At 36.8% G+C, this 26,381-nt stretch overlaps 3 protein-coding genes across 3 annotated transcripts in view; all 3 read left to right on the forward strand.

The window, feature by feature from the left end:
- The first annotated feature begins 2,831 nt into the window (after window positions 1-2,831).
- tp53 (tumor protein p53) lies at window positions 2,832-10,191 on the forward strand. The gene is made up of 11 exons (XM_053628942.1): window positions 2,832-3,021; window positions 4,426-4,570; window positions 5,151-5,211; window positions 5,379-5,591; window positions 5,862-6,048; window positions 6,799-6,911; window positions 7,245-7,354; window positions 7,452-7,576; window positions 8,775-8,872; window positions 8,996-9,099; window positions 9,207-10,191. Exons 2-11 carry the CDS (start codon window positions 4,494-4,496, stop codon window positions 9,301-9,303), a joined length of 1,185 nt encoding a protein of 394 aa, XP_053484917.1. The 5' UTR covers window positions 2,832-3,021; window positions 4,426-4,493; the 3' UTR covers window positions 9,304-10,191.
- Window positions 9,445-23,233, forward strand: LOC128610697 (receptor-type tyrosine-protein phosphatase eta). The gene is made up of 9 exons (XM_053630114.1): window positions 9,445-9,448; window positions 12,312-13,010; window positions 16,203-16,448; window positions 16,954-17,205; window positions 17,684-17,953; window positions 18,652-18,918; window positions 19,240-19,515; window positions 20,893-20,990; window positions 21,729-23,233. Exons 1-9 carry the CDS (start codon window positions 9,445-9,447, stop codon window positions 21,798-21,800), a joined length of 2,184 nt encoding a protein of 727 aa, XP_053486089.1. The 3' UTR covers window positions 21,801-23,233.
- A 3,044-nt stretch (window positions 23,234-26,277) lies between these two features.
- LOC128610789 (homeobox protein HMX3-B-like) overlaps window positions 26,278-26,381 on the forward strand; it is a 1,119-nt gene continuing 1,015 nt past the window's right edge. The window contains exon 1 of the mRNA XM_053630203.1: window positions 26,278-26,381. This exon is cut by the window's right edge and continues 1,015 nt beyond it. The gene's annotated coding sequence lies outside the window, so the exon portion shown is untranslated.

Raw genomic sequence — 26,381 nt, forward strand, 5'->3', positions numbered from 1 at the left:
TCCTTCGATTGTGGGTTGTACCACTGTAGTCTCAGAGGACTGGGGTCAGTGAGTTTCAATGCTTTGGAGAAGTCTTACAACAGTGGAAAATGTCAAGACTGGTTTTGTCTCTTACCGCCCTCCACATGCATCCACATCATGCCACATTTTCCTTTCCACCTCCTCTCTTTTTCAAGCCCTGGCTGTCCTGTTGTCCCTGCCCCCTCCCTCTGTACCACATGATGTGTCCGGATTCAGAAGGAGCAGCTAAACCTGACACCAGTCAGCTGAAGTGAGGGCCCCAGTCAGCGTCATGTGGGCCTCACTCACTAAACCCAGAGAAACTTAACACCACTTACCCACATCGGTAATGAACAACTCACAGTTCAGTACAGAAATAAGCAGCAGCAGGACAAACAAAAGTGACAATTTGAATAAGTGTAGCAAAGTGAAGCTAAAGTTACATCACATAGAAATCATGCCATTTAAGTTCCAGCCTGAAAGGTCAAGGATAGACTAGAGGGTCAAAAAAAAGGCAAATGTACAGAATGAACCTCTTATTCTCTCTCATTCGCTCACAGGCTCTCTCTCTCTCTCTCTCTCTCTCCCGTTCTCTCCCTTTCTCTCTCTCTCTCTCTCTCTCTCTCACACACACACACACACACACACAGTCAAACAAACAGGTTATGTGACTGCTGCTCAAACAGATGACAGCTTTAGTCAGGTGATGGAAATGCTTTAGAAATATTTATAGTCCTCTTCATAGATGACGACACCAACAAAACACTCTGCAGGGACTATATATAATACCTCTTAAAAACACAGTTTTAACTTTGAGTTTCAGGGATGTACTGATTGGGGCATGATGGCTTAGTGGTTAGCATGTTTGGTTCGCACCTCCAGGGTTGGGGGTTTGAATCCTGTGTGCACGGACCTTGCATGTTCTCTCTGTGCTTCGAGGGTTTCCTCCGGGTACTCCAGTTTCCGCCCCAGTAAAAATACATGCGGACATTGATTAACAACATGCGGCTGACTGGCATTTCCAAATTGTCCGTAGTGTGTGAATGTGTGTGTGTGATTGTGCCATGTGATGGATTGGCAAGGTGTCTTCTGCATCGTGTACCGAGTTCCCTGGGATAGGCTCAAGGCTCCTCCACAACCCTGTGTAGGATAAGCGCTACAGAAAATGGATGGATGGATTTAAATGGATGTGAACTTAATATTAATTGACCACAATGGGATGAATTACAATACTGAGAGGAAACCATGCTGTCACCACTCTCAAAAAATTGTTTATAAAAAAGGTTGAGCACAAAAAAAAGCTTATTCGTTCAACTTCCATAACCACTTTATCTTCATCAGGATAACCAGCTTGTCCTAGCTGCAGTGGATCTGGAGCCTATCCAAAGAACATTGCAAGGTGGAAATACACCCTGGTTTGAACACCAGTGCATTCATTTATTTATATATTTATCTATAAAGTGGTGTATCTCTCAAATCTCAAATGACCAAATTAGAAAGTACTATTCCCATGTATAGCTCTTTGAGTGTTAGGCCTATTGTGGCAATAAATGCAACATTTGCCTAACCTTCGTACTGCTTACTTATTACACTTACAGTATATTTAATCATTAATAAATAATATACTGCAGAAAAAGTATCATGACTAACAGCGGCATTAATTTTGTAACATGACTTTACTAGCAACTTTTGTAGTAAATTATAAAGCATCCATCCATACCGCTTATCCTACACAGGGTCATGGGGCAGTCTGGTGCCTATCACAGGGAACTCAGGGCACAAAATGGGGGGACACCCTGGATGGGGTGCCAACCCATCACAATCGCACATGCATTCACATACTAGGGACATTTAGGAAATGTCAATCAGTCTTCAGTGCATGTCTTTGAACTAGGGAGGGAAACCAGGTTATCCTGAGGAATCCCCCGTGCTTGCGAGGCAATCGTGCTAACCACTAAACTACTGTACCCCCACATTAAAAATACATTTAAGTAGGTAGTCATTTACAGTGTACAGTATTTTTTGTAGTCAGTCCAACTGCCAACTTGCAAATATTTTGCCTAGCGTCATGATGTCTGATCTGTAGTTGCTTTCATGGCTCAGTCTAGCTGTGTGCTTAATAGGACAAAACAACACAGACGCACGCGCGCTTTTGAGTAGTAAACCACAGTTATAATTTTTCTTGATGTTTTCAAAAGCAGAAAAAGTTGTTTGTTGTTGTTGCTGGGGTTTTTTTTGTGTGTGTGCGTACTTCTACCAACTTTGCATAACATAAACCATTAACATTATGTGACTCTTCGTGATAACGCAGAGCTTTTTGTTATATGATGATGGAACACAAGGTCACGTGATATGTAATGCTCTTTGGATTAATCTAACAGACATGAGTGTACAGCCCTGTATCGTTGTCCCCTCACCCCCCCCCCCCCCCCAAAAAAAAAGAAAAAGAAAAAGAAAAAAAAAAAATAAAAAATAAAAAAAAAATATATATATATATATATATATATATATATATTCTACTGAATCTTTATAACTTCATGAATGATTTGCAGCTGGTTCATTTGCTTTAACGCTTTAAAAAAATGTTTAATTCCCCACTGAATGAATGCAACATTTACTTCCGGAACAAAGGCCATTGCGTAAGTGGGCGGCCACGGTTCGTTTTGAAAGATGTGTGGACAATCCATGGACCACATTCACTGACATATCTAAAATAATTACTTGTATTGTCGGCTAAATGGAAAACAATCCCACATTTCTCCAAGTTTAAAAGTAAACACTTATTGAGTGGTGGCCGCTGATTGGCTGTATGAACCGCGTGATCTTGCCCCGCCCACTGTTTGAGGAAACTGTTCTTCACGTTGTCGTTGTGTACTGTAGTGAGAGACAACTGTAGAAAGCTGTGTAAAGCTCTAGAGTCACATAGCGCTCAATGAATCTTTCCTCCAGACTTCTTCTGTGACTAAACGCAGAACTCTAAAGCGGTTTCTCTCTGGGAGTCAAAGCTCACTGGGAGGCGAGGTAAAACTTTTTGAATGAAAGTGAAACGCGAGCAGGCCACACAGTTACCGCAGAGTAACCAGGAAGTAAAACACGGCGCGCGAGACGCGTTCGTTAAATTAAATTAAGCAAATTACCCTGGTAGAATAACGTTTTTAGTGCTTTTAACTGCACTTTTCACGCTTGGAGGTTAGTCATGCGCTGTTATCAGGAAACGCAGCGGCAGCTATATGAGCCGTCTTTGTTATTGAAGGGCCTTGTTGCCTCTCTCAGCGTGGGCCTGTTTATCATAACCAAATGTAAACCGCAGGCTGGTGTGAGTGTGTCCTTTGTTTCCTACAGGCATTACTCGTTATATTACTGACATATTTATATCACCAGATATACACGTACATGAATCATGCGTGTGTTTGTGGGGTTATATGTGCAACAATCTGCCCTTGTGTCCGTCACTGTGTGATTTTTGAACCGGCTGCACTCAGGCCTGACAGATTAGGGGAAATGATTAATGATTTTATAGTCGTTCACAGTTTTCCGTTTCCTTCCTGTGTTTACGTCTTAAACGTGTCTCTGTCTGTCCATCATTAACACGTGTTCAATTCTTTCTTTGACTTTAGATCTTCGTACAAAACCCACCCAAATTCACCCAAAGTGTTAATGACACCAGTTAATAGGGCTGGGCGATATTTCGATATTATATTCATATCCTGATAAATGATCACGTGATACACTTCTGAGATATCGTTGTTGTGTGTGTGTGTGTGTGTGTATATATATATATATATATATATATAATGTGTGTGTGTGTGTGTGTGTGTGTATACGTTTTTAATAATTACAAATTAAATGGTACTGAATCTTTTTTAGGCATTAAATAAAAGTTTTTTCAAACTCAGTTTAATGTGGTTTTTTTTTTGTTTATTTTATGCATCGTGTATAGTAGAAATGTGCTCAGTTTTGTGATATTTTTGTCATATTGCCCAGCTCTGTTTTCTGAAATGATTGTATTAGCAACAGTGTGTGAATTCAGATGATAATCAGTACCTTGCAGGTTGTGGATGTTGAGTAATTGCATTTTTAAAAACGTTTGTTGTACATGGGGAATCTTGTTTTAATTTGATCATTTCCACTTCAGCTTGCTCTGTGTGTGTGTGTGTGTGTGTGTGTGTGTGTGTGTGTGTGCGTGCACATTGAAAGATATAAAAACCCCAAAACCTGTTGTAATAAGGGTTCTCATGCAGATGAAAGCATTCATACGTGTGTGGAACTTTTTTTTTTTTGCTCCGTAGATACTGTCACTTTGTGATATAAATCTTAAGCATTTTAAAACTATTTGTATTAACACATCTAGGCAAGCATTTAAGTCATTATATTTTCTCCCCATATGTTCTAACTACCAATTGGACTCTTTGTGTCTCCTTGCAGTTCCCATCGCCTCTGTTTTTCCAGTGACGCTTTCTGAACGTGCATGCCTGCAGTTTCCGGGATCAGCCATGAGTGAGCTGGAGATGACCCTCCCCTTGAGCCAGGACAACTTCGAGCAGCTCTGGAGTGATGTGGGCTCTAACATGTGAGTTAACACACAACATGGATTGGATGGGATGTGGGTCTTAAGTTCAGTCTTCTGTGTTAATTGGTGAACCAAAACAGGGCTGGAGCAATTATAAGTCACAGTTTTAAGAAAGGAAATCCAACACAATAACACCCCGTGTGTGTTATCACCACAACTACTACCCAGATATCTCAATCAAGCCTGAATTGACAGTGTCTGCTGTTTTCCAGTTGTGACGCTGTCTTGGGTTGTAGATGTAGATTTTTTTTTATGATTGCCATGAATACTATTTATTTAAATATTGTGTGCATGTGCTATAAAAATAAGCAGATGACAACTTGAGTGAAATAATTCAACACATACATCTCTCTGTCTTGTAACTTACTGACTGTTACAAGGTGCTCACACATGATCTTCCATAAATGTTAAATAACTGTTCATCATATCAGTGATAAAATAATACCTTAAAAGGAATCAGCATCTTCTGAACAGTCCGATTCTGTAACTGGGCCAGGTGTCAAACTAGAATTAGAATAAACCTGTTTCGCAAAGTACCTTGTAACTCTTTATTGATTTATTCATCTGTGTTTTTGTACAGGGGTTTGAATCACCTGCTTGCAGAGCTGCCAAGAGCAGACAGTGATGCCTGGCTCACTGCTGTGAGTGTTTGTTTGTTTGTTTTTGTTATTTTTCTCCCCTCATCCTCTAGGTTTCAATTGTCACTAACTAGCACCTACAAGTATTCATGATCACAGTTGGACAGTTTCTCTATGTTCTCTTTTAACTTGGAATATTTCTTGATGTTAACATGCTTTTAATTTTATAGGCCTTGCCCGATGGCACCTTCAATGAGAACTTTGATGACCTTGAACTCTCTGAGGCCCCTGAGAGCACTGACATAGCTGCTGTAATGTCTCCGGCCCTGGACAGCCTGCCCCCTCCAGCTGCAGTGGTACCTTCCACTAGTGACTATCCTGGAGAATATGGCTTCCAGCTCCACTTCAACCAGTCCAGCACAACCAAGTCTGTTACCTCTACGGTTAGTTGGGAGGGGCAACAATGCTGTATTTTATTGTCTTACTAAAAGTTATAAATATTTATTTATGAAGTAGGCAGGTCAAAACAAAGGGTGCAGTTTAGACCCGTAGCACTGAACTTGTGTGGCAGTATAAAATTATTCTCATGACCACAAGCAATTAATCTGACAGATTTCTTTCATGCCATATTCTTGTAAATAAGAAAGATGGTTTAATCTGTTTTGGATTAACCAGAGCTGCACAATAATGTAGGTTTTCTCTTTTCCTTGTAGTATTCCAAAACTCTGAATAAACTGTATTGCCAGCTGGCCAAGACGTGCCCGGTTGATGTCTTGCTGACAAAAGTTCCTCCTCAGGGAGCAGTGCTCAGGGCCACCCCCATTTATAAGAAACCTGAGCATGTGTCGGAGGTGGTGGTGCGCTGCCCTCATCACCAAAATATCGCTGAGAATAATGAAGGTAGTTTCTTTTTTTTAATTGGGCACATCATTTCTTTAGAAGAATCTGGAGGTCATCTAGGCATGTGCCAGTATTTGTTTAGCTTACTGAATACTATATGTCGGGACGCTTTTATGAAGATTTAAAGACTGTGTTTAAAAATAATTTAAACTGTACAAGAAATGTTATTTGTCACTCAAATCTAGCAATTGAGGTTCTCGAAATGTATGTAAAATGCAATTATATTTTGACTTTGTCAGTGATCAACAGTTGTGTCTCCCTGGCAATGTCAGAAACTTGTTTCAGGTACTAATGTAAGAAAAGCAGGAAGGAGTGCCAGAGTGTTAACTTTCCACAATGTGTCTATTTAACACATCACAAGTCAACAGTATGATATATTGACATGACGTATTGGTGCATTTTGGACTTATTTCTAAGCATATTCCGAGGATTAAAAAGCAGCACTGACCAGTGTCATAATTTGCAAGTATGCAAAAATGGCGCTCTTATCGCGTGTGGTTTAATATAAGCTATACAGTCCTAACTTTGAACCAATGCACAGTGATACACTAAAACTTTTATGCTCAGTGGTGCATTGTAAAATTCTAGCTACATGCAGTTGCTTGTCACACATAACCAGCAAGAACAGTGCACCAATGTACATAATTGGCTCAGCCACATACTATATTCAGGTTTACAGCATGAACCGATCAGCATGAAACTGGGCTTTTTTTTTTTTTTTAGGCCTTATTTTTACTGTTCTTCTCACAGGCGTGGCTCATCGCAGCCATCTTATCCGTGTAGAGGGGAGTCAGAGGGCTCAGTATCTAGAGGACCCCAATACGAAGAGGCAGAGTGTTACCATTCCCTATGAGGCTCCTCAGGTAGTTTGTTTAATGAAAATCTAAACGTGAAGCAAGGAGTTACTCCGTTACTATATATGGATGTATATTTGATTCTGGCTATGTCTAGCATTTTTAAACCATTTTAATTAGTTCCCGATTGGATTTGTGTTCTGGTCTTGAGATATGTGTCAATGTTTTTCCAAGTAAATAGATGATAATCCTCTTGGATATGGTGCAGTCATAGTTTCATAAAGTGAGGGTTTTTTTTGTTTTGTTTTGTTTTTTTAAAATATTTTATTTATTGGCAGATGGATAAAACATTGGCTCTCGGAACCATCACTTCTTTGCCTCTTTTTGTCTCTCTGCCTGCAGCTGGGGTCAGAGGGCACCACCGTTTTGCTGAATTTTATGTGCAACAGCAGCTGTATGGGAGGCATGAACCGCAGGCCCATTCTTACCATAATGACTCTTGAAACACATGAGTGAGTCCTGCTATGCTCCTTCATTGATCTTTCCTCCACTCTGTCGCTGCTTTAGCCCTGTAAATTAACCATAAATGTCTATTCATTATTGCGTCAGTGGGCAGGTTTTAGGTCGACGTTGTTTCGAGGCCCGTGTGTGCGCCTGCCCTGGCCGTGACCGCAAGACCGAAGAGGAAAATCCAAACAAAAAATCTTTGAAGACCGCCACAAGAATTAAGAGAAGTAAGAGCCAGGGTGGGCAAGTTTGGGAAGTGGATAACATGAACAGCACTTATGACGGCCTGTACAGGATTTTACTGAGTTTGTGATTGTTGTAGCCAAAAATGCTTGATTTTGCTGTGGATTTTTTCTAAATTTGTGATGCATTTTGTAGTTTCTTTGTTTTTTTTTGTTGTTGTTTTTTTTTGAGAATTACTTGAATTGGCGAAACTGCAATTGTATGAAATTATTTTGCACAATCGGTGTCTTAGTGGTTAGCACGTTTGCCTCACACCGCCAGGGTCGGGGTTCGATTCAACGTGGCCCTGTGTGTGCGGAGTTTGCATGTTTCCTCCGGGTACTCCGGTTTCCTCCTCCAAACCAAAGACATGCATGGTAGGCTGATTGGCCTAAAGTGTCTTTAGTGTATGAATGTGTGTGTGTGTGCGTGCGCCCGCCCTGCGATGAATTGGCACCCTGCCTTGTGCCCGATGCTCCCTGGGATAGACTCCAGGTTTCCCCGTGACCCTGGAAAGGATAAGCAGTATAGAAGATGGATGTTTTGCACAATCTTTTGCAGCAATGTTTGTTGGTAAATGAGACATTTTTGCAGTACTCATGTTCAACACCTGAATCCAAGAGATTTGGCTGAATGTGCATTGGGATTATGTCACACAACACATCATGGCCCAAATCTGTGGAACATCTGCGGTAATTTTGAAAAATTGCAAGCTCCTCTGAATATTGTGGTTTGCTTGATTTTGTGTTCATTTCTGCAATTGTGAAATCCTGGAGGGACTGATATGAATGGGGTTTAGGCTAACCTCTCATCCTGAAATAGGCTTCTGATTTTTGCCTGATTGCAGTTTTCCTTTTTTAAATATCATGATAAATAATTTAAGTGTCCACAACATCTTGTCTTGTTTACACCAAGTCTTCATACCCACCACATGAACTTTTTTGCAAAATAAATAAGGAGTAGATATTTTTTTTTTTCTCCTTTCTCTAGGGCTTCAAAAAACAAACAAACTAATACACCAAGAGCCTGGACATGAAATCTGCTTGTCCTGGGCTACTCATTTGTCCACCCCTAATGAGCCTCTGCATGTGAATGAGCAGTTTAATTTTTATTCTGAGTTGCTGGGGTTTTTTTTGTTTTTTTTTTTTTTTTTTTTTTTTTTGTTTTGGTTTTTAAAATTCACTTCCCCCCCTTTCCTTGCAGAGTCTCCAGGCATGGAATCTCAGGTCACTCCTAATGCTGAATCAAGTAAAAAGATCAAGATTGACTCCAGTTCTGAGGAGGAAATCTATATTTTGCAAGTGAGTGGAGAATTAAGCAGCCTTTCACAAGCACTCAACTTTATAATCTTGTTTCCTGGGAATAGAGTTACAATTTATGTGTTGGTGAAGTCATACAGAATAACTTTTAATCTTTCACCATAGATTCGTGGGAGAGACCGATTCAATATGCTAAAAACAATTAATGACAGTTTGGAATTAATGGACATAATGCCTGCTGCAGATAAAGACAAATACAGACAGAAATGGTAAGAGATCTCGTACGTCCTTCAGGAAAATTATATCCAGGTGACATGACTTAAGTTTGCCTGCATTTAAGCTTCAGATCTGACCCCTACCATTTCATTCCTTTCAGTACCTTCAAGAACTTGAAAAAGTGTGGAAAGGGCCCTCAACAGCTAAGCCATGGGAAAAGGCTCCTTCAGAAAGATGAGAAGACCGACACTGACTAAAATGAGTTGTTCTGTTTTATATTAATTTTTTGTTGTTGTGGGGGGGGGGGGGGGGTTGTTTGTTTTTTTTTTTTTTTTTTTTTAAATTTTATAAATACCTTTTTCTGTTCAGCGTATTCACTGCCTTATTGAAACTTAGAGATGGGTGACAAATTAAAAGAATAAACAGCCAGCCTAAACAGCTTCAGTGTGTGTTGGTAAAGATTCTATAGGTCTCTTGGAACTGTACTAGAGCAACAGATCACCATTTCCCCAAAATAAATTGGTGGGGTTTTTTTAGATTGTGGTATTGATTTAGTGACCCTTCACTCTCAAAGGACAGGTGGACCATAAGGCCACAAAAAAGCCTTCACCCCATAACAGAGCTGCAGTTTTCCCCTTGAATTTGTCACCTGTCTGTGCTGTAAGCTTTCCTAGATTTTATCAGTGCTCCATTTTGTTCCTACATTTTGATGAAAATACTTTGTGATTGGTAAAATGGATTAAAATTGCAGTAATGGAGAAGCTTTTATCATTAATGCTTTGCTATAGGTGATCATGTGCTAATTGTCAGTTCTCTAAGGTCAGTTTTTGAAGTGGGCAGATGTTCGAGTATTTTCCTATGTTCATCTAGTTTTTTTTAAATTTACTCTAGACATTCCAGATATATTTTTTACATGACAAACCAGTTTTTGTTATTCTGATGTTTACGAAGAACTGCTTTTTTCTTTTCTTTTTTTTCTTCCTTTTTTACTGTAGGCACACTTCCTTGTTTAGTGATAAGTACAAGTTAAGCCACGTTTATGTTCACATACGCAAATCTTCACAGCAGATCATTTGACTGTACTTTTTATATTTTTGCTATATGAAAATTGAATATCAAGAAAGCAAATAAACCAATAAAAAGACAGCTTTGTGTCAGTTCTCATTTCTAATAAGCCTGCTTGTTCTGCCGTCTGTCCTCAGATAAATGCAAATATATTTATAACTATTTCCCTGTGCCTTTTCCCCCTCTACCATACATTCAACAACCTCATTTGAGTGAGGTGAGGTTCATGCTGAACTTTAACTGAGTTGTTACTACGTATGCGATTCATTTGTGCCCCTGATCCTGGTCCATGATTGATGGTTTCTTGTTTGCCTCAGTACTTAGAATTTCTTTATTTCTTTAAAAAAAAAAAATGTTGCTGCTGGGGTCTTTGCTTTTAGTTGGTAAGTAACTTTAAGTGTCTTCCAAAATTATAACTTGGTAATTACTGGCAAATAGTAAAAGAACAAGTGAGCTACAGCACATTGTTTTAAAAACAATATTTTAATACTAATTAACTCACCACATAAAATTACTGTGAATTTATATTGAATTTCTGAGGGAAAGGTACAAAGAAAGAAAGTAAATCATTATTTATTAACTCATTTACCATGTACTATAACTAAAAACAAACTATGATTCTAAGAAATTACTGCATTGGACATCCTGGAATACCTTGTCCTTTGCATGAACATGCAGACTAATCTTTAAAATATTTCCATGTGTTGGTCATTAACTAGTCATTTAATTTATTCAATATGTTTAGGCTAAGATTTGTACCTTAAGCAGTTAAATTAAAAAAGCCTCTTTCTCAATATTCTGTACGTTAGGGTTGTGTCTCTGGTGTACCTTTCTGTGGTGAGGTACATGTTTGTTATTATTAAGCATTTTGGGTGTTCTTGTTGATAAAATTCCTGTACAGTTCTATCAGATTTGCAGCAGGTTTGTGCATTATGGCAAGATATAAAGCACTTTAGCTTTTAGTGCACATTTTCTATGTAAAACCATAATAATTGTAGCTGATATAAAATGGTTGATTGTTGAATGAGATGATTGGTTGTGAGGTATTAAAAGTAATCTATGCCACAGAGTAAAGCATAAAATTTGAGCTCTGTGCATAATTTAATGCAGTTGTCTCATTTGTTTTGTATGTGCTGGATTTGTGTACTTCCTGAAAAACCTAACTCGTGCATTAGGAAAGGCAAACATAGGCCCATTTTGTACTATTTCTCAGAAGAACAACATTTATGAAGTGGCAGTAGTCACTGTAGTAATAATTTATTAAAGTGTTACTGTAATTGAATTTACTGGGTTATTGTGTGCAAGTGTATGGATTAAAAAAAATGCAGTCATAATCAAATCTGGAAATTGTACAGTACTATTGCAGACAAAATGGTAAAGTATTAGGAAAAGAAGACTTATTGGTGACTTCCCTCGCCATCTGACATTACATGAAAGACCCTGAAGAACAAGTAAAACCCACATTTTGAAGAATTCTAATGTCTTGTAGTGTCACAGGATGGAAATTTTAAAGGGTGTCTAGTTGTATTACTGTTTCCATGTATCTAGGACATTTTTGCCACTGTTGACTTAAATATGGTGCCACAGAGGTGCATGGTGGTTATTTTTAATTAGATGTGGCCACAAATTAACGTTCAGTATATTAAGTACTCTGTCTGAATTAATGGCAATTATTGTATTTTAAAATGAGTGAGAGAAATTAATTGAATTAGACCATTGTGGCCACAGGAACCTAAGCATGGAGATGTTTAATAATATTACAGTTCATCTCAATCATGGGATGACTCATGAAACATTCTGGAGTGGCTGGTGTTACAGCATGAATATACTATTAGCCTGTGTCACCTTAAGAAAATTATTATAGTGAATAGATGTTTTCTCCTGTTCCGGCAAAATAAATACCTGGACGCCATGTGTTAACCAAGATGTTCCCACAACAAATCAATTTATGGGATTAAGTTACACAGTTCATGGCCTCAATGTATTAACTTGTTGCCTATTAATTTGTGGCTACACCTTATTAAATAATAACCACTATGTAATCTCTGAGGCTCTGTACTCTATTGTGTATTATTGTTTCCTTTGGTTACTTTGTCAGCTTGTGATTTTTTTGGTTTGTGTAAATTTCTATCAAACAAGTGCTCGAGAGTGTAATGTTTCTTTCTTCCCTCATGACTTCTTGCCTATGTCTCTTCAGCAGTCTCCATTATATGCGCAGAGAGGGACTATTTTTATGAACCTGATAACGCAACATGGGACAAGGCTAGGCTTAACTGTCAGGAATGTTATAAAGACTTAACCACCATCACCCCAGCAAATGCCGAGATTCTCGGTCTGAACCTTACCTCAGACTACTGGATCGGCCTGCGCCAAAACATAAATGGTTCAAAATTTTGGTCACGGTGGGCTAACGGTGAGCCTGTCCTCTACCAGAACTGGTATCCTGGTCATCCTGTCCCAAAGAAAAAGCCAGAGCCACAGCCCACATGTCCAACCCCACCAGCAATTAACAATACAAAGATAGAGGTGATGCAGTGCCCAGCCTTCACAAAACTCTGTGCCTGTCTCAATTCGTCTGATGACAATGATAATTATTTGACTTGGGAAACAAATAACAGTTCAGTGATGTGGTGTCCAGCCTTGGCAGAGCTCTGTGCCTGTCTAAATTCAAGTAGGGAACCTGAAACTTCCATTACAGAATCCACAACGGTGTTCACCACATCAAATTTTGTTACAAGCCCAACTCCAACGACGCTTGCACCTACCAGCTCCCCTGCAAGTACCATCAGTAATGACTTAGAGCCTGAATATATTGAGGATTCCTGTGTGGCCCTGCTCAGCTTTGGTATGTGGCAGGAAAAGAAGTGCAGTGAAGCCTTGCCCTACATCTGTTATGATGGTAAGGACTTTCATTCTTTTTTGAAACAGCACCTCAGTCTGACTCTAATATTTACATATAGGGAATTATTTTGTTACTAACAAACATGGTTAGAATAAGGTCATTTTTGTGGTGTATTAAGAAACTATGGGCTCATGATTTTATATACTATAGTTATAGAAAATGTTTGTTTTCATAAGTGTCGTTATGCTGTTTCTTTTTTTTTTTATTCAATTAGAACTTCTGTGTCAGGTCAACGTCTCTGTTAGGCGATGTGTGTGTAGGTTGGGAGCTGGAAGTTTGGAAGTTAGTCATCAAGCTGAGCTAGGTGTTTTAGTTCTGACTGAAGAGGACTAGCTATACTTTAGATTTTGTTTGATTTTTGCCAGTCCAAGTCTGGGGGTGCATTCCAAAACTCTGATTGACGTCTCCTTAAATCCTTGATCCTGCTTTCAGGACTCAACCCATAAATCAGTTGAAAGAATCACTGTTCATGGGCATAGTCATTCTGCACTCTGAGGAATCAAGAAGCAAGGAGATAAGAGGGCGCTAGATCAAGTATACACAGACTCTTCCTATGCAGACATGTTTATTTTATCATATATTAACTTTATGTAAATAAACAACAACAAATAAGATCCTAGGATGACAGTCAATTGAAATATGCCTTGCTTTAAAAAACAGCCAAAAGAGATGTCAGGTGATTAGTAGGATCTTGTTTAGAATAAAGCATCAGCAATTAAGCATGTATTGTGCACATGAAATAATGTCTTTTTTTTTAAGACTAGTTGAGTGTGTGTTCAATGTTATATCTATGTAGATCCGTCATACAATTAGCCTAATACACCTGGGCAGCATGTTATTAGTAGGTGAATTCACTTAAGTCACTTTAAAGTGATGCTTTAGTGAGCAAGGACATATTTATTTGGCAAACACATTCTCAGTTCCTCCTGTCCTTATTTACTTTTCTCCATCCTGAGAGCTAAGAAGGAAAAGAAGCAAAGAATGGAAATGTGAATCCCCGTGCTTTCTGAAACTTTCCCTAAATTCACTAGTTTTAGTCCTTCTACAACCACTAGGATTACTAGTCTGGCTACAATGGCAAAAAGTGGTCTACTCTCAAACCCTGAGAGGATGATATCCCTTATACTTCTGACTCCTTTTCTCCTATCTTTCAAGGAAAGGATCCAGCCAACCTTTCTCTTGGGTTATAAATAATGGCATAACTCACCAGAGAGGTGTTAGTGTGCCATCTAGGGGAGCCATCACAACAGCAAGTTGTTAGAAATATAGCAATAATGAGACAGGGTCCAGGAGACTGGTGTTGGTCTTTAGGCTTTGATGTTTATTGGGCACTTAAAGAAACTTCAGATGTTAGAAATGCTCTCAACAAGCTCTCTCTCAAAAGGTAGAAGCCAGCTTATGTACAGAGAAGAAGTGAAGGGAGACCGGACCTTGATATGTTCAGTAACAATGACGCTTCAGACCAAAACACAATTAATGAGAAATATTGCATCCTTAGAAACAGCCTAGAAATAACTGGTCATACATAATATGAAAGAGAATACATAAAAGAACATAAACTTTAGCATCTGATGAACAAATCAGAGGCAAATAATTATAAGCAAATAATTAAAGGCAAATATTTCCTTTAGTATGCATACATATAATTGAAAATATACTGTATGTACATCTTAAACAAGACTATTTTATTATCTGCTGGAACCTCTTGGTGGCAATACCTCATGAAGGTGCAGCACCAACATAGGTTAAAGTACACTTCTGCACAACACCAGAAAAATGCTCACGCAGGCAGCAGAGGAAAGGTGTGATGTTATTCATCTAAACACAATCTGACTGAAGAGACCATGTGATTAGATGGCAAGGTATTAAAACACAGTTTCACATGGGCTGCTTTAGAACATTGTGCTTTAACTGTTGAACTATTTTAGCTACATGGCCTTGTACAGATGCCTCTGAAACGTCTCCATAACTGGTACATATTTAAATCATTTACTGTAGATGATTGCCAGGGTGTAAGGGGAAGTTGAACAGAACACAAAAGTCTTGTTGTATGGTTTTGACACACATGGATGTGTGTCTGAGTGAGTGAGAAATCGTATTGTAACCTCCTGCCTGATGAGCTTGCCATCAGAGGAGCACACAGTAATTTGTCTTGAAGATTAACATCCTTTGGTTATTTTTGAGTTTGTGTATATAGTTACACCTTTACACTCTCACAGCACAACCTCAGATTGTGCTCCCTTGACATCACATATATAGGTAAACACAACACTGAGTTTTTTTTTTGTTTGTTTGTTTGTTTCTTTGGTAAGAGTGCTTGGGGCATTAGCTTAGTGGTTAGCATGTTTGCCTCGCACCTCCATGGTTGGGGGTTCAATTACCTCCTCCACCTTGTGTGTGGAGTTTGCATGTTCTTCCTGTGTTTTGGGGGTTTCCTCCGGGTACTCTGGGTTCCTCCCCCAGTAAAAAACATGTTGTAGGCTGATTGGCATCTCTAAATTGTCCGTAGTGTGGCAGTGTGTGTACTGTTGTCCCCTGCCTCATGCCCCAAGTCCCCTAGGATAAGCTCCATATCCCCACAACCCTGTGTAGGATAAGCCATCCAGAAAATGGTACTATTATAGAAGTAATAGCATTTATCTAAAAATTTTTGCTAAAATGACTTGGTACATTCTTATTGGAAAAAAGTCATTTTGAGTGGGTCTTTAAGTGTCCATTAGACAATTAATGGTTCTTAGCCTCCTAAAAATCTTTCTAAAAAACTTTCTGAAACACTACATAGAATTGGATCCAAGTGTGAGAAATGTGACACAGCATTTAAGATATTTTGCAGCTTTTTTTTTTTGTCTTTAATACTTCAGCCATTAACACCACACGGGTAAGGTTAGTTTATTTTATGAGAACATGGAAAATTAGATGTTTTTTTGCTTTTATGTATTTTTAAAACTATATTCGTCAAATTTTTTTATAATATACTGCTGTATTCAAAATGACATCTGCCTTCAAACAGAATGTCATATACTGAATTGCTTTTGGTTTGTAATGTAAAACTATGCATTTTTATTTATTTATTTATTTATTAAAAATAATGTATTTTTTTAAAAGCTCATTCGATTCACCCAACTAAAAAGCCTTTTTTTCCACCCTCAAACAAGCCGTCATTCATCATGCTGTACCCATTTTCTGCAGAACGATTTTATGGTGATGTGGCAGTCTCTAACGAGACAACAACTGGAGGTAATCTGAGTTGGAGTGAGGCAGGCATAAACATTTCTCAGTACAAAATAGAGATCAATGGAAATCATACAGCAAATGTTACAAGTGAGACAAGTTACAACATGAGTGGCCTGGATCCTGGAATGTTGTACAGAGTGCAGGTAATCCCCGTGAAGTGTGGCCGGGACCTCAACGCTCAGAATATCTCCTTCTACACTTGTGAGTAAAAATCAAAGACATCCACCGTTCTCTGTTAGGGAGCTAGGGATTTTAAATTAGTATTTTTGTGTAGTATTTTTAACTTTATCAGTGACTGCTGTTGTCAGGAATAGCAACATACTGTTGGCTTTAGTATCCATCTGTGACACGTGGAACACAGGAATTGGCCTGCTTTTTCAGTATACATTTTTTTTTTTTTTGCATCCTCTTTAAAAATTGAGTGACGTTCTATAGACTTTACTACAGCAGTGTAGAGATTATCATAATGAGAGATGACTCGGCACAATGACAGTCTAGTTTTACAATGCATTGCTTGTAGGAACCATATGCAGCCAGTATTGTCTAATGTACTCACAGCAACATTCCTTGCATTTATATTTTATCTGATATTTTCTGTTGCACCACTTATTTAATATTTTTAAGTAATGCATTTGTTTTTCAAACTTGTGTAGTTTTATATAAGAACCTCATGCACAGTTTTTTCCTCCCCAAATCTTTCTCCTAGTGCCGGAAAAGATAATAAATCTCATGATAGTGAGTGTGGGAACAGAAGTAATTAGCCTCAGTTGGAACGCATCACGTGGAACTAATGTATCCTACATAGTAAATACTGAGCCGGGAAATGTAAATACAACTTGCCTTTCAAAGACTTGCAGTATAAACAAACTAACACCAGGACAAAAGTACAATTTCACAGTTAGAGCTGTGGTCAATGTAAGCATTTATGGAGACTCGAACAGCACCACTGCCTGCACCAGTGAGTAATGCAGTTACCCTATTAGACATGATAATACCACCAGTCATCATATGCAATTCATATGTTCTTAAAAATATGTTTTGTTTTTTTACTGATTAGCATGAAAGCATCAAAGAAAGTAATATATGCTAATACTCATACTATTCATGTATGTAAATTTGTAAATTGTTCCGAATTTGATCTATAAATGATGCTGATATGAAGATGCAGTGCATAGCATTTGCACAGAATATGACATCTTAATCAGTATAAAAAAAGATTTTTTAAAATGACAAATTGTAATAAAAAAGTTGCTCTGCCATTGCCCATTTTTAAAACGAAGAAATCAGAAGTTATTAATTACTGCCTTTAATCCAATGTGGTTATATGTGACATTTGTTCCTAATATTTCTTCCACTTTAGAAACAAATATGTACTAATAAAAAAAGATCTAACTGTCACCTTACCACTTTATCTACATGTGAACCTAATTTTACAGAGCCTTCTAAAGTGGGGAACCTTACTTCTTCAAACAATGAAAACGACACCATATATGCAACGTGGGATTCACTTGATGAAAATAGCATGCTATACAACTATACCATTACTCTAACCAATACATCGTTTACAAACACATATATAGCAAATGCTAATAAAAGTAAACGTTTGGAATCCCTCACACCTGGTACCAAATACACATTAAGTGTGTTAGCAATAGAACCAAATTGCAAAAACAAAGGAGAAACAACTTCCATCGGTGCCTATACAAGTGAGTCAGAGATTCCTCGTTTTCATTATTTTCTCTTTTTTTTCTTTTGTAGCACTCTTATTACACATGTTTTGTATGATAGAACAGTTAAACAGTAATGGCTGGTATTATATGGGAAGGTTAAAATGTAATCTTTATCAATAGCTTCACAATGAAACTATTTAGCTTGAGCAATGCATTATCAATAGCAGAATAAGAATGATGTGAGGCAAACTATTAATACATGGACACTGATGGGCAGCTTTATTCGTGAGTTCTAATTTTCCTAGTGTTTTAAGTCTGCAAGAAATCTGGATTCATGCTCTGTTTTTCAACTTACTAAACAGAAAAGCTGTTATTCAAAGCAAAAAACACCAACTGTATGGTTCTGTTATCTATAATTTTGTGCTTTGATTGGAAAATTAGTGCTTAGTCTATCTACTTTTAGTTTCTCTTCCAAATGTGTCTTTGGGGAGGATGACAGCGCAAATAATCCACCTCCCCAAAACTGTATTTGTGGTTTAGCCTTGCTAGCCCATCTTGCACATTTATACCAGCCGCCCTCAATGTTCTAGCTGTCTGACACTACCTACTTTGTTTAACTTACTGAAGAATCAATAACCAATTATTCAAACTTTTTCAAGCTGGCATTACTGTGAGGAAAATTTTATTGTGTGTGTGTTTTGAATTGTGTGTCATTTTTATGTTATCATGTTTAGTACCAAAGCAAGTGGACAAACTTGAACTGGAGAGTACAAATAACAGTATTACTGCAAAATGGGCCCTTACAACTGGAAATTTTGCTTGGTTCATTGTGAATATCTCTAGCGCCATGAGTGAGAACATCTCAGATCCTGTCAAAACAACCGATTATACATGTAATTTCACATCTCTGGAAGCAGCAGCATTGTACACTGTTACTATCCGTACTTATGTGGCGGAAGACCTGAAGCCAAGTCATCCAGTCAGTATATCAATTTATACCAGTAAGTGTGAATAGCTTTCATGCCACTAAATGTAAATAACAGTTATACTACAGTTCTATTCCACTTTTCAGTCATCCCACTTTTCAATTCAAGGAAATTATCCACAACTATATATATTTTTATATTATATTATGAATTATAGCGCAACTTCTAAAGCTGAAAAAAAAAACACTCAAATGATCCTGAATGGTCCTGAATGAGAAAAAGATACATTATTAGACTGTATTTGTTCTTATCCACAGACCAACAGTGTCACATTCTTCTTTCTCTAGTTTACTATAACATAGTCTATTTGCTATTTATTTTCTCTTCTGTTCATAGGACCCACTTCACCTGGTAAAGCCAGTGTACAAAGCTTAAACAAAACTGCAGTATATTTAAGTTGGGGAATTCCAGCGAACTCAGAAAAGGTTAAAAACATTAATTACTCAGTTACATATACTTCTGATTTTTGGCATAATACTGGAAACCTGAACTTAATTGGAAACACCTCTGTCACCATTGATGGATTAAAATCTGGGACCAAGTATAAATTTAGCATCAGAGTTCTCGCTGGAAATTTGTCAAGTGAGCCCTCTGAGACCACCGGATTAACAGGTAAGGAAATTATAGCCTTCTCACATAAAGGGCGTAGGTCCTAATTTTCTGCTGTTATAAGTCTAGTCTCACAGTGTACATACTAAGTTAAAGTATGCTAATTATTGATATTCAAATAGGGCAAGTTACAAATTTTCTATTCTTGTTTATTTAGCATTTAACCATTTTATTAAACACTTTTCAAGTGCATAAATAAAGTGGTCCATTAGTGTAAAATGTATTATCAAACCAAAAAGACAACAGCAAGTCAGCAACAATAACAAACAAATGTTCAAGGATTCATATGATGCTATTTTATTTATATTTATATTTATTTATATAAGAATGCAAACACTGAAAACCCACCGAAAGGAAGATGGGTTATGCAGAAGAAAGACTTACTCCTCACTATAATAAGTAATTTCACATTAAATTGCTTGCGCTACGCCACCTGGATAAAAGACTGAATTTTTAAAATTCTTTTTCTTTGTAATACTTATATGCTTGTCCAATGAGCAGTGAGAGTGTGATGTTAAATAAGAACCTACACTTTGTGCTGTGAATTAACATAGATGTGTTTCTGAATTTTGTGTTTTTGGTTTTGCTATTATGTTTCTGAATCTGTTGTGTTTGGCCACCATATATAGAGGCTTTTTTAGTAGCAAACATATTCATATCCACATTTACTGCATTCAGATGAATTGTCAATATAAGTAAATATAAAGCAATAAATAACAACAGGTTTTTTTTTTATGTATGGTGGCCTGTAAGTGCAAAACACATTAACAAACCAAAAATGCACTGACTAGTACACAAGTATGGCATAGATCACATAAACTCATAGTTGTATTAACCAGTTAATCCCAGCTCACACTGCCAGTAAAATGTCAGAATTGTGGGGGAAAATATGTCTACTGGAAATATAATTTTCTGTGTAATTGTAGTTCAGTCCTATTTATGTACAGGTGCCCATTTTAGGCAACACAAATACCATAGTTAATTAATTTAATAAACATAATTAGTGTTGCAGTTACTAGTGCTGTGACTCATGTATTAATCAGTCAACGGCCAAACCAGGTAAAAATCCTGAGACATTGTGATGAATTGTTATTAACTGTGATCAACAGTTTTCATGTCAGGAGACCCGAATCCACATTATTTTATATGTGTTAATGTGACTGTTTTCAGTTTGATGTGGTTGCTTGGTAATACATTGCCAGGTAAAATACAGAAAAAGGAGTATGGTATTTCCCAAAAACAAACATGCTGTTATCATTACTGAGAGTTAAATATAAGACACAGTGGTATTGCTCAGAGAGGAAGTTATATTATTGTTTGAATCACCTATAAATACCTCTATCCAGGAACTGTATAAAAACAACTTCTATTTTTTTGCAGAGGCCACAATTAGAAATCTAAGCATTGCAATGCTGTGTTCCTCTTCCACTCAACTTTACTGCATGGAAAACAGCACTATGCATTCTGTCCTAGAAGAGGTGAGTGTCAAATATATACATTAACAGTAAACATTTTTTTTGGACTGAAATAATATTACTAAAAGGTCACAATAATCAATGAGCACCACATCCCAATATTTAAGTTAAAATATACAGTATGATGTAATTTCCATATGTTTTACAAGCTTCATTTAGTCCAACAACAGAATTTGATTATTCTTCTTAACCCTCAGTGAACCAAAGATACAAAACACAGGCTTAATTTCAAGAAGTATTGTTCACTGTTCATTTTTCCCTCCTTCCATGTAGAATCCAGATTTTACTAGATTCAATTGCCTTTCCCACAATGCATAACTATGATCTTGGAAAGAAAGTGTAGATTGTTGTTGGCTACCAGTTGTTGGGCTATTGCTGTCGTTTTCAGATATTTCATTCGATACAAGTGCAGAAATCAATTTAAGGCACATTTATATATGCAATTTTCAGTATTGCCTATTTATACAGTTTATTTTCACTCTTTTTTAGTCATTTTAGCTTTACTTTCCCTTTGCATTTAAAAAAGAGATACAAGAAATGCTTTTTTTTTTGGGGGGGAAGGTGACCTAATGAAAGAGTGATTGCATGTGACCTATAATTATGAACTGTCAGGTGAATACAATCTTAATGTGTTCATTTGTGTGTATGCATCTTGCAGCTTGTCTGTCTATGTATTGATTCTTTTCTTGCTATTACACATACTTAGATAGACAGTCATGTATCTTTTTTGTTGTGTTGCAGCTGAAAAATCTTACTCGCCGCAACTTTGAGGATAATGTTTTCTGGAACCTTACTTTGAGGGAAAAAAAGTGATGTATATATAAGGCGAGAATGCACAAAATATGTTTCAAATGTATGCAACACGATAATTTTGCTTCTCTAATATCAGCTTCATATGTCTTAGACTTATCAAAGCATTGTTGTACACAGTAATCATTTATGTACCTACATACCTACCTACATTTATGTAACTACTCATAAGCTTTATATTTGTTACAGGGCATAATCCTTTAGGTCTCTCATAAGTACATACTAACGATTATTCTTTCTCAGCTATGTAAAATAATCAAAGAATAATGTAGCTGATTGTGCTTTATAAACTTATTGAAACCTAGTGGAATGGGGCTCTCTCAATAAGATAAAAGAATAATTTTTGATAATTTTTATCACTTTTATCATTAGCCTAATATATAATTAGAAGTACACATAAAGATTTGAGTTATTCTCACTGTTAATAACCAATATATCAGATCATCTGGCTCTTACCATAGCTTCACAATCAATATTAAATATCATATGGCTTAGAGTAGGCCTACTTAAGCAGTTGTTAATAAAGTAAAGGAGTAAATTGTAGCTGTAACTTCAGGCTTGCTAGCGTTTACTTAGGACATTTTTTTCACAATTAATTTATTTAAAATTTTTGTGTCAATTATATTTCACGTTGGACTATTTTCACGTGTGAATTTTGTCACATCTTCATTTCTTTTCAGATATGATGAATTCTTTTTCCACATGTGATCACATTTTGTTTACATGATGTCACATGCATTTACTTCATGTTCATATGCATTTTCAGCATAACATGTTGAATAAAATGCATTTTCACATGTTTTTCTTCATGCTTTTAGGCTATATACACTATATGGCCAAATGTTTGTGGACACCTGACCATCACACCTATATGTGATTCTTGAACATCCCATTTCAGATTTAGTCCCTTTAGCTGTTGTAATAACCTCCAATCCTCTGGGAAGGCTTTCCAGTAGATTTTGGAGTGTGGCTGTGGAGATTTCCTAATCCATCCAGACAAGCATTAGTGAGGTCAGGCACTGATATCGAGTGAGCAGGCCTGGGGTGCAGTCAGTGTTCCATACTTTTGGCCATATAGGGTATTACCTACATGTGAAAAAGTTATATAACTAGTTGGTATGTTGTAGTTGCAATGTTTCTTAAATTCTGAACGTTGAATTTTACATTTTACATTGTAGATATGCCTAATTGTCTTCAATCTGGGTGTAGTTAAACTTGCCCCTCAAACTTTTATCTTCATTCACTCTCTGGACTCAAAGACTCTGTATATCCCACTGAAAAATCTGTGTATCCATTCAATCCATATCCTTTTTGAAAAAACAAATATGAAACGCTAAAAATGACTTCTGAATGTATCAATTTATTGCCTTGGCTAGGAATTTACATTAAACAGCTTTTTTTGTGAACAACCAAAACGTGAATGTGAAGTTTTAATATATTGGCTTATAGGCCTAGGAATGAGGCTTTTACAAATATAGGCCTATAAATGAAATACACTTGTTGCAATTGTTTAAAAAAAACCCCCAAACAAACAAACAAAACAAAACAAAAATACATGTCTGTTTATTATAATTGTTATAACCTTCTTACTTGTGCACTTCATGTCCTTTTAAAAGTTTATTGTGTCTTGTAGAGCAAAGAGGAACAACTAACAGACTTGACTTAAAATAACCCGCATTGAACCAAACACCAAAACAGGCTTACTTTCAGGAAATGCTGTTCAATGTCAATTTAAATATTGGTCGATATATATAAAAATTGGCCTACAAATTAGGCTCATTTGTTGAGTCCACAATTGTGTAAAAACAAAAAACAAACCAAAAAAATTATTCGGATTAAGCATATGAAATACACATTCCCTTTTCTGCATGTTATTTTGAGCAATAAAATAGAATTTTTTTTTTTTCTGCCTGGATTTTACCTGGAACAATAATAAAATAAGCCACTTGTTTTTATTTATTTATTTTTTTTTTTGTCATTTTCGCTTACAGACATGCAAGTAGAATGATCTTCAAATCGGTTGCAATGATAGAAATAAACAGTAGGTGGTGGGGCTTGACAAGTAAATACTAAAACTAAAATAACCTTGTATCTTTCCATCTGTGTGACTATGACCTCAATAACCTTTATGATTGGCTAGGATAACATTTCCCTGATCTGCTCCAGGATGAACACAGCTCTGTAGAACTGTCAAACTAATCTGAAGTTTTTTTTGTTTGGTTAAAAAAAAAAGTCTTTATTTTATTTTATTAAACCTGTAGTTTATTGCAGACACTGTTTAAGAGTGATGTCCTGTCTGAAAATGCAGTCAAACTGGAGCATAAAGTGTCAATCATTTACAAGGTCAGTAAAACGGAATGCTGGAGAAGAAATAACCATAGAGATAAATGGTATCTACTCAGTAGTAGGCTAAACGAATATACTTTCATTTACACTGGAGAATTTTTAATGTTAAACAGGATGTTCGGGGTCTAATGGGATCTGATAGGCTGAGCAAAAGTACATAATTCGGAAGTACCCTATTCTTATCCAAGTCTGATATGAAGTACAATGGTCACAATCATCATCATCATCATCATCATCATCATCATCAACAACAACAACAACAACAACAATTATAATCTGAGGTATCTGAGATGATGATGATGATGATTATTTAATCTCATCACATCTCTCTCTCTCACTCTCTCTCTCTCTCTCTCTCTCTCTCTCTATATATATATATATATACATTAGCCTATATTAAGACAATAGGCTACACACACACACACACACACACACACACAGAAAGTATTATTAAGTCACCCTTTCTTTAACATCAGGTCTGGACTCTAAAGGCTTGAAACAGTTTGCTGTAGCATTTGCGGCAATACCTCAAAATAAACAATGGAAATTAACATAGAAATAAATGCATGCATAACTCTAAGAGGAAATAAACATATAAGCAATTGATATATTGCTCATAATTTATTAAACAGTTTGTTCGTATGAGCTTTACAGCTTTACATTAGTAGCCTAACTGCGTCATCACTGAGCCCCTCTTCTGCTTTCCTCCGTTTTATTTATTTATTTATTTTTTAAAGAAAGTTGTGGTCATGCAAAGTGTTGTGTATGTCCGTTATTTATTACCATAACTTGGACAAAGACCATAAGACATTTTATACATTCGAGGCAAGCCCAATGAGTTCACAAACTTTCTTTTTTCCCACAATTGACCTGATTTGTAGAATTTAATCCGCTACTCAGGTTAAACCAACAAAACAAACAAACAAACAAACAAACAAAATGATGACAGAGGAAAATGATTAACATGTTTCAGCATTAAGCAAATAATCAGTATCTTATCCGTCATTTAACTCAGTGGTTTTATTCAGCTGTTTTATTTCGACCTTCAACACAACCTGAAGATGTATTTTTGCTGCTTCTGAGACTTCTGAGATATGAATATTGCCCTTTACTCCCTAAGGGCCAGTCTGCCGTTGTTTTGCGTCACACTTTTCCAGTTTCAGCCAATCCGATGCTGCAGCAGCTCGCGCTTCCGGTCAGCGCTCGCGCATCTGGAGGACGCAGTAACGCTGAACACGGAACGATGCTGCGCGCGCACTGCACAGTCTCTGTTTCTCACACATCACTAACGATAGGCGACCTTTAAAGAACCTAACAGTAACCTGGATTTGGAAAGTATGGGTAAAGAAGACATGCTGTGCCGACCAGCAGCGCTGAAATTCACTATTGATCACATCCTTAATAAGGATTTTGATGTAAATCACCAAAATTCACAACTCAGCTCAGAGAGCAGCTGTTCATCGTGTGAAGATCAGAAATGTCATGAAACAGGTAATTCATATACACTCCTAAAGAATGGGTGGAATTTTTAGTGCTTTAATGTTAATGTAAACTTGTTCTTACACTCAAACAAAACAGTACTAAAGCAGGCTTTCCTTGTCCCTGTTGTGGAACACCTTTTGTACTTCTCGTGTGCAGCTTCCACTTGGACATGAGGATATACAGTAGTAGGGTATACCTTTGAAATAATTTAAAGTAGACTACATAAATGGACCGTGATTCGTTTTTAGATTGAAAGGTACACTATTCAACTTTCTAATGTAAAAGATATACAGTAGTACTGTGCAAAAGTCTTAGGCACCTTAATTTTTTTAAAAAAATACACATTATGTTAATTTTATTTTACTTCGACATTATTGAGTCAATAGAAACTTCCAAACATTACTTTTAGAAACACAAAATGAAATGTTACATGAAAATGTTTGTCTGGCAGTCAAGAAAACGACATATTACATAATACAGTACTTTTCAGACAAACACTATAATGAAGTCTGTCCGGATTTATGTGCAAACACAGGTATGACAGTCAGAGTCTTCAGATTCTCCAAGATGCTCAGAAAAACACATCAGCTAATTTCCTTATAAATCTGCATAAAGATGCATTTTGTGAAGAAGAAGAAGAAGAAGAAGAAGAAGAAATATTTTGAATATTGACTTTGTTTAGTTTATTACTGTTTACTTCTTTTAACAGTGGAGTTTTTATGTACAAATGTTTAATTTTTTTTTTGAAGGTGTCTT

Source organism: Ictalurus furcatus, chromosome 7, assembly GCF_023375685.1.
Source record: "Ictalurus furcatus strain D&B chromosome 7, Billie_1.0, whole genome shotgun sequence".
Lineage (NCBI taxonomy): Eukaryota > Metazoa > Chordata > Actinopteri > Siluriformes > Ictaluridae > Ictalurus > Ictalurus furcatus.